Source organism: Lampris incognitus, chromosome 10 (assembly GCF_029633865.1).
Source record: "Lampris incognitus isolate fLamInc1 chromosome 10, fLamInc1.hap2, whole genome shotgun sequence".
NCBI classification, from domain to species: domain Eukaryota; kingdom Metazoa; phylum Chordata; class Actinopteri; order Lampriformes; family Lampridae; genus Lampris; species Lampris incognitus.
In genome coordinates this window covers 15,156,255-15,169,893 of record NC_079220.1, presented here as the reverse complement: position 1 = coordinate 15,169,893, position 13,639 = coordinate 15,156,255, and the positions used below count along the sequence as shown (strand labels likewise).

At 42.9% G+C, this 13,639-nt stretch overlaps 2 protein-coding genes across 2 annotated transcripts in view; both read right to left on the bottom strand.

Moving 5' to 3' along the window:
- The window catches only part of LOC130119739 (myocardin-related transcription factor A-like), an 84,869-nt gene extending 84,437 nt beyond the window's left edge, over window positions 1-432 (bottom strand). Inside the window, exon 1 of the mRNA XM_056288345.1 lies at window positions 84-432. The gene's annotated coding sequence lies outside the window, so the exon portion shown is untranslated. The remainder of the gene's footprint in view (window positions 1-83) is intronic.
- A 693-nt stretch (window positions 433-1,125) lies between these two features.
- ccdc97 (coiled-coil domain containing 97) lies at window positions 1,126-7,951 on the bottom strand. Its single transcript, XM_056288270.1, has 7 exons — window positions 7,558-7,951; window positions 6,253-6,438; window positions 5,968-6,127; window positions 5,321-5,409; window positions 3,736-3,925; window positions 2,960-3,080; window positions 1,126-2,120 (listed from the first exon to the last, which is right to left on the bottom strand). The coding sequence occupies exons 1-7, from the start codon at window positions 7,720-7,722 to the stop codon at window positions 1,961-1,963; spliced, it is 1,071 nt and encodes a 356-aa protein (XP_056144245.1). The 5' UTR covers window positions 7,723-7,951; the 3' UTR covers window positions 1,126-1,960.
- Window positions 7,952-13,639: the final 5,688 nt, after the last annotated feature.

Sequence of the window (13,639 nt, the reverse complement as noted above, 5' to 3'; positions counted from 1 at the left end):
CAAAATGCTAATTTTACCGGCATTGTATAATCTGCACTATACCAGAGGGTCGGTTGGGGGCTGTGGTGTGTGTAAACACGTACCTTGGAATTATCTCGACGCCTTTACAGCGACCAAACCACAGTCCAGTTGCTCATGTGAACCGAACAACCGAATCGCCAGGTGAGGATGTGAGTTAGCTTGGCTAGGCTCCCTCCGGCTGCGGTCACGCCTCCTCCAGACCAGACCAGACTCCACTCGCCCAACTTGTGTTACGGACCTAAAACGCGGCCACCAGTTCACCTGGTGGCAACAAAGACTGAAAAATGACTGAAAAACAAATCCATCTCTCCTCGTTGGTGTAAATCGTCGGTGACCCAAAGTTGGAGAGCGGACCGGGTCGTCCGCTTACATGTCGGACTTCCAACACGCGTTCTCGGGCGCTGCTGATGCTGCTCGTCGTCTCCCGGTGACAGGATGTGCGCACGCTGCGCCACACTAGATAGCCTGGAATGGCGGAGTTTACAAAGTGGAAAGCAGAACGGGCGTGTACACAGGCGGGTCTCCGTTCATCCGGTCGACCGCGGGTATTAATTCACGTCACACCATCAACAGGCGAGAATGACGCATCTATTTATAAGAACGGCTTTGGAGGCGAACTTGCGCAGCCGAACATATGACCGAGAATTATAATTCAGTTTATAACTGAAATGAAATTTATTAGACATGGCTGCAATCCGACATGCCTAAGGGCTGTAATACACATATGCAGAGAAAGACTTGAAATTCCTCAAAATGGCTATAAGGCTGCAAAACACGGCCCCTTACTGACAAAAGTATGGGCAGGGGTCCAAGCAAGGGCAGGGAGTTCAGACGTGAGCAACAAGGAGATCTTCAATACCGCAACAATTTGCCTGCCAGTGGATAAAATCCGGTTCTTCCTACAGGCCCTAAACTCATTTCCTACAGGTGGAGGGGTTCTTCTCTTACCCCATCTGCTGGTCAGGAGAAATAGTTAAAATAAAGAGAGGCGAATCTAAAAAATATTTATCCCCTGGGTGTCTAAGACATTTGTATGCAAATTACCAGAGAGGATTGATAAGGTGATATACAAATAAAGTTTATTATTATTATATAAACAGCGACTATCACATCAATTTCCATATCATAAAAACTTGGTCAGTGTGGTCTGGATTAAGGGCCTTTTCATGTGAAAAGATTTTTCAGCTATCAAGGTGGTTAAGAAGCACTTGGGGTTTACATTAGATTAAAAACCTAATTTGGGATTTCAGATATTTTGACATATTGCACTGTAAAAAAAATCTGTCAAACAGAACTGGTGTTTGCAAAGTTGGTAAAATTCATGCCCACCTATAATAATTCTACCTAGCTTGCATCCTGCCATGTGTTCAAATATTCCCTTACATCATCACCACTTGCGAGTTTCTGGTATACTAGCTCACTGTTGCGGTTGTCTGCAAACTATGCAGCAAACAATTTGCATTTAAATCTTTAACTGAATGTTAATCCATTTGAATTTATCTTTTGCCTTACATGCATTATTATTCACACTGCTGAATAACAAGAGGCCAGGATTCAAACATAATTACACATAGTACATTTTACAAACGAGCCTTTGGACAAGCACATTCAGCCCCCCTACCCCCCCCCCCCAACAATGTAGTTTCTAAAAAAAATGTTTAGTCTCTCTCGCTGTGTTTTATGTATTATTGCTTAGACTGATTGCTGCTGCACCAATCAGTTTCTTTAAGGGATTAATAAAATCTGTCTTTTTTCATATTTTTTTCCAATTTGAGAAAAAAAAGCAATACCCCCTCAAACTACAAAGAAAGACAATTTTTATTACCAGCCTTTCTATGTACAAACATAGAGGTGAAAAATCTAAAGAAAAAAACAATTCACATTTTACATGTTGTATTTATAGTGCAGTGACAGAAGCATTTTTTAAACAATTCAAGAACTATTCCATCATCTCTTCATCTTCTTCATTGTCCCTTTCCTCGTCTAATACATCGTTATCATCTTCCTCCTCTTCACCATCATCGTCGTCAAAGTATTTTTCCTCGGCATCTCTGTCAACTATATCCAAGTTGTCATAATCTGGGTTCTCATCCACTTCACTGTAAAACAGACAAAGAAATGAACAGATAAACACAGCCATACGAAATCTAACAAAATGGCCCACCGAGACAAAAAGCTAAGATTATCGGTGTGTGCAAGAGTAGGACTACTATGCATTTTGTGGTGACCATTAATCATTAATTTTGCAGACTCACTAGTCTTTACAGAGAGAGAAATATTCATTCTTGTCATAGAACTCAGCTTTAAGCTGCTGTAACAGTGGCTCAATTTGACAAAGCGCAAACAACATTTTCAACAATCCAAACATTTGTCAGTCTTTAGAGTGCAAACCTTGCACAAGAATCGGGACAGCTAAACTTCATATTCCAGTTTCAGTTGCAAATTCCAACAAGTTTCAGTTCTTAGTGGTCAGGTACCTTTGCAACATATTTTCGACTTAGACTTCACTATGTTAGGTTTAATGAGACCGCAGCTGTATTGAGAAAACAAAATAAGGTCTTTCAAGGTGCTGACATGGGGGGACAGCAAGGGAAGAATTATGAAATCATTAAGCCTATCAAAACCATAGAATTCAGACAATATACAGTAGCGAGAGACATGAGATAATGGATGAGTGGAGAATGAGGTAAGACATGGCCTTAGTGCTGGAGTGAAACCTAGTACACTGAAAGTACATGATGCATGACCTTGAGTGATGTGAGCAAGGAGACTGGCCTTCAAATGAAACACCAACAAGGTTGAAACATCCACGGCAGCAAACATTTGCCCTGTCAAAGTCTATTGCAGCAAAACAACAGATCCCGACCAGCTTCACCTCTCTGCTAGATGTACAGGTAAGTAAGTACCTTCTCAATGGCTCAGTGATAGTCTGGCTGACCTGTAGTTGAAGTCCTTGTCTTTGCCGTCAAGGAAGCGCTGGTGCATCTGACTGATGAACTCCTCCCTGAGCATAACCTTCTCCTCCTGGTTGGGCTCCCACTCCTCCTTTTCTCCGTCATCTAGGAAGATGGAGATACACATGCTGACAAGACTCTGAATAAGGGGGATTGGGAAATAAATGGGGGGGGGGTGAAACGTCGTTCTGCTCTGCTCTACTTTTAATACAAAATAACTGAATTGCAGGGGATGAGAGGATGAGAAAGAAAATAATGGAGGGTGGGGGAGGGAAAATGACGGAGGGGGGGGAGTGCAAGAGAAAGAGTTTCTGGAATGAAATCTGCTTCTGTTTAGGTAGTAAAATTCCAGCAAGTTAAATCTAAGACTTTTATATAGATTTTAGTAGTAGTATATTAGCTAGGGGGAAACACATTTGAATTAGAAAAAAGGTTTAAATGTGCACATTTATATCTTAGAAAAAAAGGAACCACACTAAAAAAAAACTAACATTTTTAAAAACCTTAAAACTAAATTAAAGACATTTAATTATGTCTGGAAGTGTATTGGTCTGGCCTCTTTTTCAAGACCTGGAGAAATCCAGTCTCTTCCCTTATCAACTAGGTACACATCAGTACAAAATTGTACAATATATAAAGCGGTATATATATTAAGTCTTACATATAAGTAAAGCATATCTTTCTGTGATTTTTTCCATTTCAAGTCAATATGGTTTCTCTCCATATACTCCATGATGAACTATACAGTATCCCTTTTTACCATCATCTTCGTCGTCCTCGTTTTCCTCCTGTGCCGCCTTCTCTCTCTCCTGTTCCTCCTCCAGCCTGTTTTGGATCAGCCGCTCCTGGTAGGAGCTGACGAGGATGTGGGAGAGCCCTGTGCCATTCCCTGAGCATCCCAGCTCTCCTTGAGTTTCTCCCTGCATGGCCTCCAGGGTGCGCTCCAGTATCTAAATTATGAGTAAAAGACTTCACAACTGAGCCAAAATTAACAAAAAGGACCCTATAAAATAAATAACAGAAACTTAGATGCAATTCAGTGACCAAACCCCATCTTACAATTGAGTCGACAAACAACCAAAAAAAAATTAAAAACAAAATAAACTTTTGTAAGCAAAAATAATGTATGAGTCAGAGCACCAAGCATCGTGTCTTTCTGCACGCTCAATAATCCAGGTAAGAAAATCAAAGAAGGCTGAATCAGTTTATCTGGATACAACATTTATTGACAGATACGTTTCATCACTAATCTAAGTGTCCTCTTCAGTCTAAACTGACTGCAGGTATCCCCACCCTTATAAACAATATGGTTGCATAACGACCGAAACCAACGACCAGTTTCATATCCAAATATGAGCATGGCCATTAACTAGCGTTTCAATGGCCATGTGTACTATTCACAGAGGATTTGGGAATGTTTGCAATCACAGCATTGTAAGATGGCAAAAGATGTACTCTTAGCCCCCAACTCCCCGCCAGCGGCCGGGAAAGGGGAGAAATCCTACATTAAACCGGTCTTAGTTAAGTGTAGTTATCCCAACTGGGCATTTGTCAAAGCCAGGAAGACACCCAAACAGTGTACCAGCCAACTGAAGAGAGGAGAAAGACAACAACTGTCTAAGTGTAAACCGGTGGTAATTCCGTATGTGGCGGGAGTGTTGGAAAAGTTGAGATGCATATTTTCCAAACACTACGTGTCAGTTGCTTTCAAATCCCAAAACATTTTGTGCCAAAAGTTGGTCCACCCCAAGGATCGAGTTCCCCGGCACAAACAGAGCAATGTAGTGTATACTGTTAAGTGCCAGGTGGAATGCCGTGATTTGTACACTGGGGAAACTAAACAGACGCTGGCCAAGAGGATGGCACAACACGGGAGAGCTGACACGTCAGGCCAGGACTCTACAGTCTACACCCATCTACAGGCCAGTGGCCACTCTTTCAGGGATGAGGATGTGCACATCCTTGATAGGGAGGGAACGCTGTATTGAACGGGGAGTCAATGAGGCCATCTATGTTAAGAGGGAATGACTATCCCTGAACCGGGGGGGGGGCTAAGAGTACATCTGTCACCATCTTACAATGCTGTGATTGCAAACATTCCCAAATCCTCTGCGTAAAGTACAAATAGCCATTGAAACTCTAGTTAATGGTCATGCCCATATTTGCATATGAAACTGGTTGCTGGTTTCGGTCGTAATACAACTGTGTTGTTTATAAGGGTAGGGATACCTGCAGTCAGTTTAGACTGAAGCAGTCACTTAGTTGACTGATGAAACGTATCTGTCAATAAACGTTGTATCCAGATGAACAGATTCAACCTTTTTTGAAGCATCATTTTGTCTCACCTCTTCATCTTTCAAATACTGGCCGATATACTGCTCATACAGCAGGGGCTCTCTTATCCGCATCTGCTCTTCACTGAAATACTGACCCTCTGTGAAAGGAGACAGAAGGATGTGTGTGCATTTGTGTGTGTGGGTTGTGTGTGTGTGTGTGCGTTGGTCCGGGATTGCATTTAAGAAGATGGAGGAAGAATACAACATTGATGGGGTCAATGCGTAGTGACTGAGGAGGTCAACACAGAACTAAAAATGTTTACATGCATCAAATCTCACACCAAATGCTTTGTAACTGCACACTTGGAAAGGTGGTCCCTCAAAGTGAATATAACATCATGGTTACTTTCTGCCTTTGCATTCTTCTTCTATCAAGATTTAAAATGGTGAATATTCTGATTTGTTAACGTTCCAAAACCACATGTAACTAGTTAACTGGTTACAGAACTGAAATGTTGCTAGCTGAGCAGCTGACTGATCATCAAATCGTAGCTCAGTATGAAGATCAGAGAAACAGAGGTGAAGTCGACCAGTCAGTCACTTGGCAGCCAGTATCGGAGACAGCATTGAATTCTAAATCTGGTGACGAGCAAATATAACCATCAAATATAATTATCAAATGGCTTTTGTGTCTAGGATATATTGGGAGCCCCTACCCCTCTGCAGGGCTCTGAGGGCAGCATATCGCTGGTTTCGGACCCGGGTTCTGTCAGTGCGTCCTATTGCCCGTCTTTGTATTACTTGACAGTAGTGCTGGGCTCGTGGGTCAGAGCTGACATGGGAGAATGCTGCCAGATGCTGGGGCTTCAGATGAGCCTGGAAATTAGATTCTCATATGGGATAGGTGTTCAAAATGAAAGTCTTAATCTGTTTAAGAAAGTTTTTGCTTACTTCAGCCACTAGTTGAGACATACAAGCATATACACACAACTAATCCCTACCTGGTATCTTTCTAGAAACACCAGCGGTTTACTCCTGAACTGTTGCAGTAGCTCTTCTCTGCGCTGAGCCAGTGTCAGCTCAGCCTCTCCTATCTGCTGGCTCTTCACTGGGCTACCACTCACAGCCACTGCTTCTACCATATCATTCACACTGCTGGATAGACCCTGGGGATATGGTGGAGTTGGCTTCACACACGCACACACAGACACACACACACACAGAGGAAGTAATGTTAGATTACATACAAAAACCAAAATGCAGCCTCTTTCAGATTTACTGACTTCACATTTTGTGGCCTGGTGTTCAGGGGGTGCAACTTTGAGCTCTCGTTGTCAATCCCAAAGCAGCAGTACTAAATCCAGGAGCCTCTTGATAAGAGGCAACAGTGCAAGTCACAGAGCTAATCACCAATCCACTTTACCATCTTTGTTCACCTTAGTAAGAAAAGAAATACTGCACATTAATAAAGGTGAGCAAGATGCCTTACTGCTCTGCACAGGAGAAATGACATTCCAAGGATTAGCAAGTGGATTTAACACATGATGTTAAAGATGTCATAGATTACATTTAGGCTATTCTGAAAGGGGAACTGTGTGTTTGTCACAGAACACACTTGCCAACATCACAACACACATACGTATAGTACACACATCATACATACAAAAACTCATGCTTAAACGTGCTTAAATTCACATGCTGAGTGTGAGACAGTGGTTCTTTAAAATAATAAAAGGTAATAAAAAGACAGTAGTTTCAAATAATAAAACCAGGTATAATCAGGCCAGCGGTTCTTTATGTATGGGTTGGATGAGATGGAAAACGGGATAAGGACCACTGTATTGAGGCAACCTCTATAAATTATAACACAGCACTTATTTTTCAACTGGAAACTAATGAAATATTGGTGATTTATTAATTACCTTATCACAGGGGTGAACACACACACACACACACACACATACTTGTGAGAATCCCAATTGACTACATTCATTTATAGGACTAATCCTAATTCTAACCCTTACCCTAAAATCCTAGCCATAGAACAAACACTTTAAGTAAGAAGCGGTCAAAATGCCCCCCCCCCATTATGGTTAAAAACTCAAATTGGTACGCACAAACTATAGCAGAAGAACACGCGTGCGCACAAGTATAACAACAACAACAACAACAATAATAATAATAATAATAACAATGATGATGACGATGACGATGATGATAAAGGGAACTGATTATTTCACTGACTCGGTAATAAGGGCACCAAAACATACAGGTAGAAATGTAGTTTAAAGTTATGTCCCTCTCACCTGCGGTAGCTCTTTAGTGTTCCCGTAGCTATTTGGTTTGCATCCAGATTCCGGAGGTTTACGGTCATATGTTGTGGGTATGTCTGTAATCTCCAACGAACCCGTTTGTACTTCAATTTGTGGTTCAATCTCACCCCACATAACTTTATTTTTTATTTTTTGCATCCAAACGTTAATGCTACCCCGAGAGCTCGTTGAAATAGCTAACGACGTCAACGCAGAATACCGAACAATGACCTAAAGATTATACTTAGATCAGCTCACAGATTTATCAAATAAGTCATCAGCTGACTTTCACACTGTGCCTTCTCAATTTATAATGAACACTATCAAATGCACAACGAATACGATGTTTTAAATCCCACTTTAGCTAATATTGCCCCAACACTTTGCGACCATGTTGGTCCGACACTGTTATTGTTCCCCCTCCAAACCTTTTCTCAAGAAATAGCGAATAAAAGTTCCGGGGGGCCGTCTGTCATAATTAACCCTCAGTGGAAACCGTTTACAATATCATCCGTTCATCCCGATATGATCACCTGAAATACCGTGGATCTAAAATGTTTCTTTAATGTAAGAAAGACTCAAAACGATCACTTTAAGCGGACTGATTGATTACAATAATCGGATTTTTTTATTTTATTTTTTTTTAGACAGCGTTAGCCCGTGCAGCCTCCGATCACTTTCCTTGGTTACAAGTTGAAACGACCACGCTGTTATGACCGGACGTTTCCTTATGACGTCACTGATACGGTGGATATTAAGGAACGGGCAGGCCGTCGTCGTGTGATTGTCGTCGAGCACGATGGGAAAACAGAGAGCAGAACTGCAGACAGAGAAGAAAAGGCAGAAACGATGCCCTGCAAACACAAGAGGCCATGCAACAACAGAGGAGACACAATTACATCAGAGCCGTTTGGCTTGGAGAGTGCCAGCAGGCGAAGAGATCCAGACGACAAGATGGAGGCCTGCAGGTGGCGCTTGAGAGAGGCAAAGCAGGACAGATGAGTGGCAAAGCTAGACCTCTGTTTGAACTGATTCCTTTTCATTGAAGGAAATTAGTTTCCACAAAAGTTTGACGTTAACTTGTTCTTGTTTACAGTATGCAGTGAAGGAGCGGGAGACAAGAATGGGGAGAGACCCCCTGCTGTTTTGGAGGATGAGAAGACTCAGTTTCGAGGAACTGTCGAAACTCCTGGACCACATCTGTGAGAATATGGTCAACCTGAACAAGACTCATCAGGAGAAGGGGGCCTGCCGCAAGAGATGGTAGGAGGAGAGGGAGTCAATCCTCATGGATCAGGAAAAACTTTGTTGGAGAAAGAAATCCTCCAAAACGAGATTCTCCTAAGATCTGAGGAGGCCAAAAAAGCTCTTTGTGAGAAGGAGGCCAACTTGGAGAATTGGGAGTGTGAGAAGGAAAATATCTTCCTGGATAATGATAAACTCCTGCAACAGGTGGAGGCACTGCAGAGACACCATTCTTAAAGAGCAGGACTTCTTGCAGTGTCGAAAGAGGCGATGCTGACAGTGCTGGATAAGCACTTTGCTTCCGAACTTCCTAATCAAAAAGAGGAAGGTGAGAAAAGGATGGCAGCTGTCCTCAAGCAGGCTGAGGTGGGATTAAACAGCCACCTCTGCCAGTGGCAAGAGGAGAAAGCTTGCCTTTTAAAAGAGAACAATGAGATGAAGCTTGCCCTTCTTCAGGCCCAAGAAGAAATACAGCTTCTGGACAAGAGCAGCAAGGAGGACAAGCTGAGATGGGAGGCTCTGCAGGGCCAGAAGGAGGAACCACAACTGCCATCAGCCTCAGCAACTCAGGCCAACAGAAAGAATGAGTAGGTGGCCAAGAAGGAGAGAGAAGAGCAGAAACTCCTGGCCAAGAGGGAAAAAGAAGAGAAAAAGATTTTGGCCAAGAAGGAGATAGAGGAGAAAAAGATTTTAGCAAAAGAGAGGAAAAAAGATGTTGGCCAAAAGGGAGAATGAGGAGAAAAAGATGTTGGCCAAAAGGAAGAAGGAGGAGAACATCATCTGGGTGTGATCCTGGACGACCAGCTGTCGTTTACTGCAAACGTTGCATCGGTTGCTCGCTCCTGCAGATTTCTCCTCTATAACATCAGGAGGATTCGCCCATTCCTCACTGACGAGATGGCACAGGTGCTCATCCAGGCTTGGTTCATCTCCCGGCTGGGCTACGGCAACTCCCTCCTTGCTGGTGCCCCTGCGTCGGCCATCAGACCTCTGGAGCTTGTTCAGAAAGCTGCAGCTCGTCTGGTGTTCAACCGCCCTAAGTTCTCCCACACAACTCCCCTTCTCATGTCCCTACACTGGCTCCCAGTAGCTGCTCGCATCCAGTTTAAGACTCTGGTGCTAGCCTACAGGGCAGTGAAAGGAACAGCTCCTTCCTATCTCCAGGCCATGGTCAAGCCCTACACCCCCACCCGACCACTTTGCTCTGCTGCCTCGGGACGCCTGGTTGCCCTGTCGCTCAGAGGCCCCTGCTGCCGATCAACCCGGTCACAGCTCTTTTCTGTCCTGGTCCCACAGTGGTGGAATGATCTCCCCACTGATGTCAGGACAGCGGAGTCGCTGCCCATCTTTCGGCGCAGGTTGAATACTCACCTCTTTAAGAACTACTACCCTGTTACTTGCTCTTAGCACTTATTGTATTCACTCATTAAAAAAAAAACTTTCTTGCACTTTTACTGTAGCACTGGTTTTGCTCTTAGATGCTTGTTTAGATGCACTTATGACCTCTGATGACTAGTAGTTCTCCTGATTTCCTACGTTAAATGCACTTAGTGTAAGTTGCTTTGGATAAAAGCGTCGGCTAAAGGACTGTAATGTAATGAGAAAAAGATGTTGGTGCAGAGGGAGGAGGAGCAGTAGTTTTAGTAGTAGTAGTTTAGTAGTAATAGTTTAAGTTGTTTAGTTTTAGTGGTATTGGTTTTAACTGTCCAAAGTAACAGGGAGTGAAGAAGAAGAAGAAGGGGAGTGCAGAAGAAGAAGGGCGCAGGTTGAGGAGAGCCTGGAGAGGTGGAGGTATGCACTGGAGAGAAGAGGAATGAAAGTCAGTAGGAGCAAGACGGAATACCTATGCATACATGAGAGGGAGACAGTGGAATGGTGAGGATGCGAGGAGTAGAGGTGACGAAGGCATATGAGTTTAAATACTTGGGGTCAACTGTCCAAAGTAACGGGGAGTGCAGAAGAGAGGTGAAGAAGTGAGTGCAGGCAGGGTGGAGTGGGTGAGAAGCATGTCAGAGCGCTTTGCGACAGAAGAGTACCAGCACACAAACAAACTGATACACACGCACATTTTACGGCCTGACGGCCTGTCCAGGGTGTCTCCCCACCTGCCGCCCAATGACTGCTGGGATAGGCTCCAGCATCCCCGCGACCCAGAGAGCAGGAAAAGCGGTTTGGATAATGGCTGGATGGAATTAAATCGCAGCCTTTTGCGGTTATATAATTACATGGGCTGACGTCGTGATTGAGTTTGCCTTGTCCATATATGCCTCGTCTGACGCAGCTGTATAGTTTTGTGTGGTAAAATACTTTATATAATCACGAACGTACAGTGCATGAAACAGTATTTCAGAATACTGATATCAAAAGACCGTTTAGACCGAAACGTCCTTTTAACCACACGGATTAAGTAAAGGAGAAATTGTTTAATTTGTGCACAGCAGAGGGAATTTATCTCAATGTTTCAGTTGTAAAACGGGTCATGAAATACATGGAGGTCTTTTCTTAGCTGTGCTTGTTTAGATTTGGGCTTTTTCCTTTGCAGGGATTTATAACCATATGGTCACATCATGAAAACTCGTCAGCTTGTTTATGCATCCCGCACACGGACGATTTATCCACATAAAATCCTCTGATGGAGCCATACATCCATATACATTTTATTTTTCTCCGACTTCAGAAGTTTCCAAGTTTCACTTCAAAGGGTGTTGTAGTCTCTAATTTGTATACTAATTACAGACAAATTGCAAAAGTTTTTAAATCTCTTTTCAGAACCTATTTTTATGTGGAAAAAAAAGCCTTTCAATGTCTCACGTGTAGAGTGGTTCTGATCTTTACTGTCTATGTATTGTATTGTATTGAGCTTCTTTCTTTTCTTCTTGATTTTATTGCTGCTTTTCAACCTTTGTTTTTTAATTGATCCTTGGTCTTGGCACTTGGTCTTTTATTAGCTTATTTGATTTTATCATGGATTTTAACTTTTAATTTTACCATAAAACACTTTGTAACTTTATTAAAAACAACTTTATTACAAGCATCCAACCATCCATTATCCAAACCGCTTATCCTGCTCAGGGTCGCGGGGATGCTGGTGTTGTGACTTATTTGGTCACATGATTGAGTTGAATAGTAGTTCAATAATTAGTTCATGAAAACAAGTGAATTGTATTGTTTATTTGATTGATTATTCTATTGAATACATGATTAGAGATATGGTTGATTACTATATGTGATACATGATTACAGAAATATTATTTGTGATGTTAAAAAGAATAGATCGAATGTTCAGATCGCACAGTTCATATTAGAAAAGCCTACTGTATTTCGTAATGTAAAACTCAAACTCCCAGCAGGCTTAGCGACAAGGAAACAGGAAGTTGATTCGGTTGACAGTCGAGACTCGTGCGAGAGCAGTGCGCTCAGAGATTAGCAAGAAAAACGTTACCATTAGCTTTGTCGAATGTATGTCTGCAACCATTTTCATATAAAGAAGCTTCGTTTTATAATCCGGTTTTTGTGTTCTTTGCTGTTCGAGAAGGGAATATAATTCCTACATTTTTTGGTGCCGAAACCCGGGAGATATGGACATTGAGAACCCCGACGAGAACGCAGCTCAGGCTGCTGAAATGGCGGACCAAGAACTCCGGAGCGATATGGAAAGAATGAAACGAAAGCGCGGTACCATACGAGGTGGTGCTACAAGAATTCTGAACCAGATTGACATGGAAATGGTAAAAGCAGACCCAGACATTGATCACTTGACAACTTTATTGGATGCTATGGGCGTTAAAGAAGACAGTTTGTTCAAACTGGACAGAGGAATAGAACAGCTAACAGAGATGGACGACTTGGAGGCTGAGATTGAAACTGCGGAGCAGTACAGGGAGCGCGTGGTCATGACAAGAAGCCGCGCGCAACGGATGATAAGAAAAAATGAAGAACAGAACCAAGCAGCAAGACCACAGCGGGTGAGTGATGCTAACTCAAATGACTCAGCCAGATCCTCACAGAGACAATCAGTAAAACTACCGAGGCTGGTCATTGAAAGATACAATGCAGATTTTAGCATGTGGCAAGAGTTCTGGAGCCAGTATGAGACTGCTATTCACAACAATGATGCACTTTGCAAACAAGAGAAGTTTATCTACCTGAAAACTTACCTCACAGGACCGGCTGCAAAGGCAATAGCAGGACTGACTTTAACAAATGACAATTATGATGCTGCAGTCACCTTGCTACAAAGCAGATTTGGAAGAAGAGATCTAGTGATCAGCGCTCACATGTCAAAGCTCCTGAATCTAACTCCTGTGAAGAAATCCTCCGACGTGAATGCACTGAGGCAGCTATATGATGAATGTAACATTCAAATAAGGAGCTTGGAGTCACTGGGTGTAGTGTCAGAAACCTACGGAAGCCTGCTATGCCCAATCCTGCTACAGATGATTCCAGATGACGTAGCTCTTGAATATAGTCGTCAGAGGGGAGTGGATGATGAATGGAAGGTCTCTGAAATAGTGACATTCCTACAGAAGGAGGTTCAGAGCAGAGAACGAGCACTACAGATGACAAATTCAACGACACCCAGCCCACAGAAATCAGAGAGCAAGCCATGGAAGCAAGCATGCTCATCCAGCGAGGCCAAAGTGAAGAGACCCAGCATGCAGTCCGCCGCTGCTCTGCACACAGCCAGTCAGAAGACACACAACTGTATATTCTGTGACAGTGCAGAACATAGATCAGAACAGTGCCCAGACCACAACGTTGCGGAAAGAAAAGAAAAGATCAAGAAAATGGGAAGATGCTTTGTATGCTTGGGACAGAAACACATCGCTAA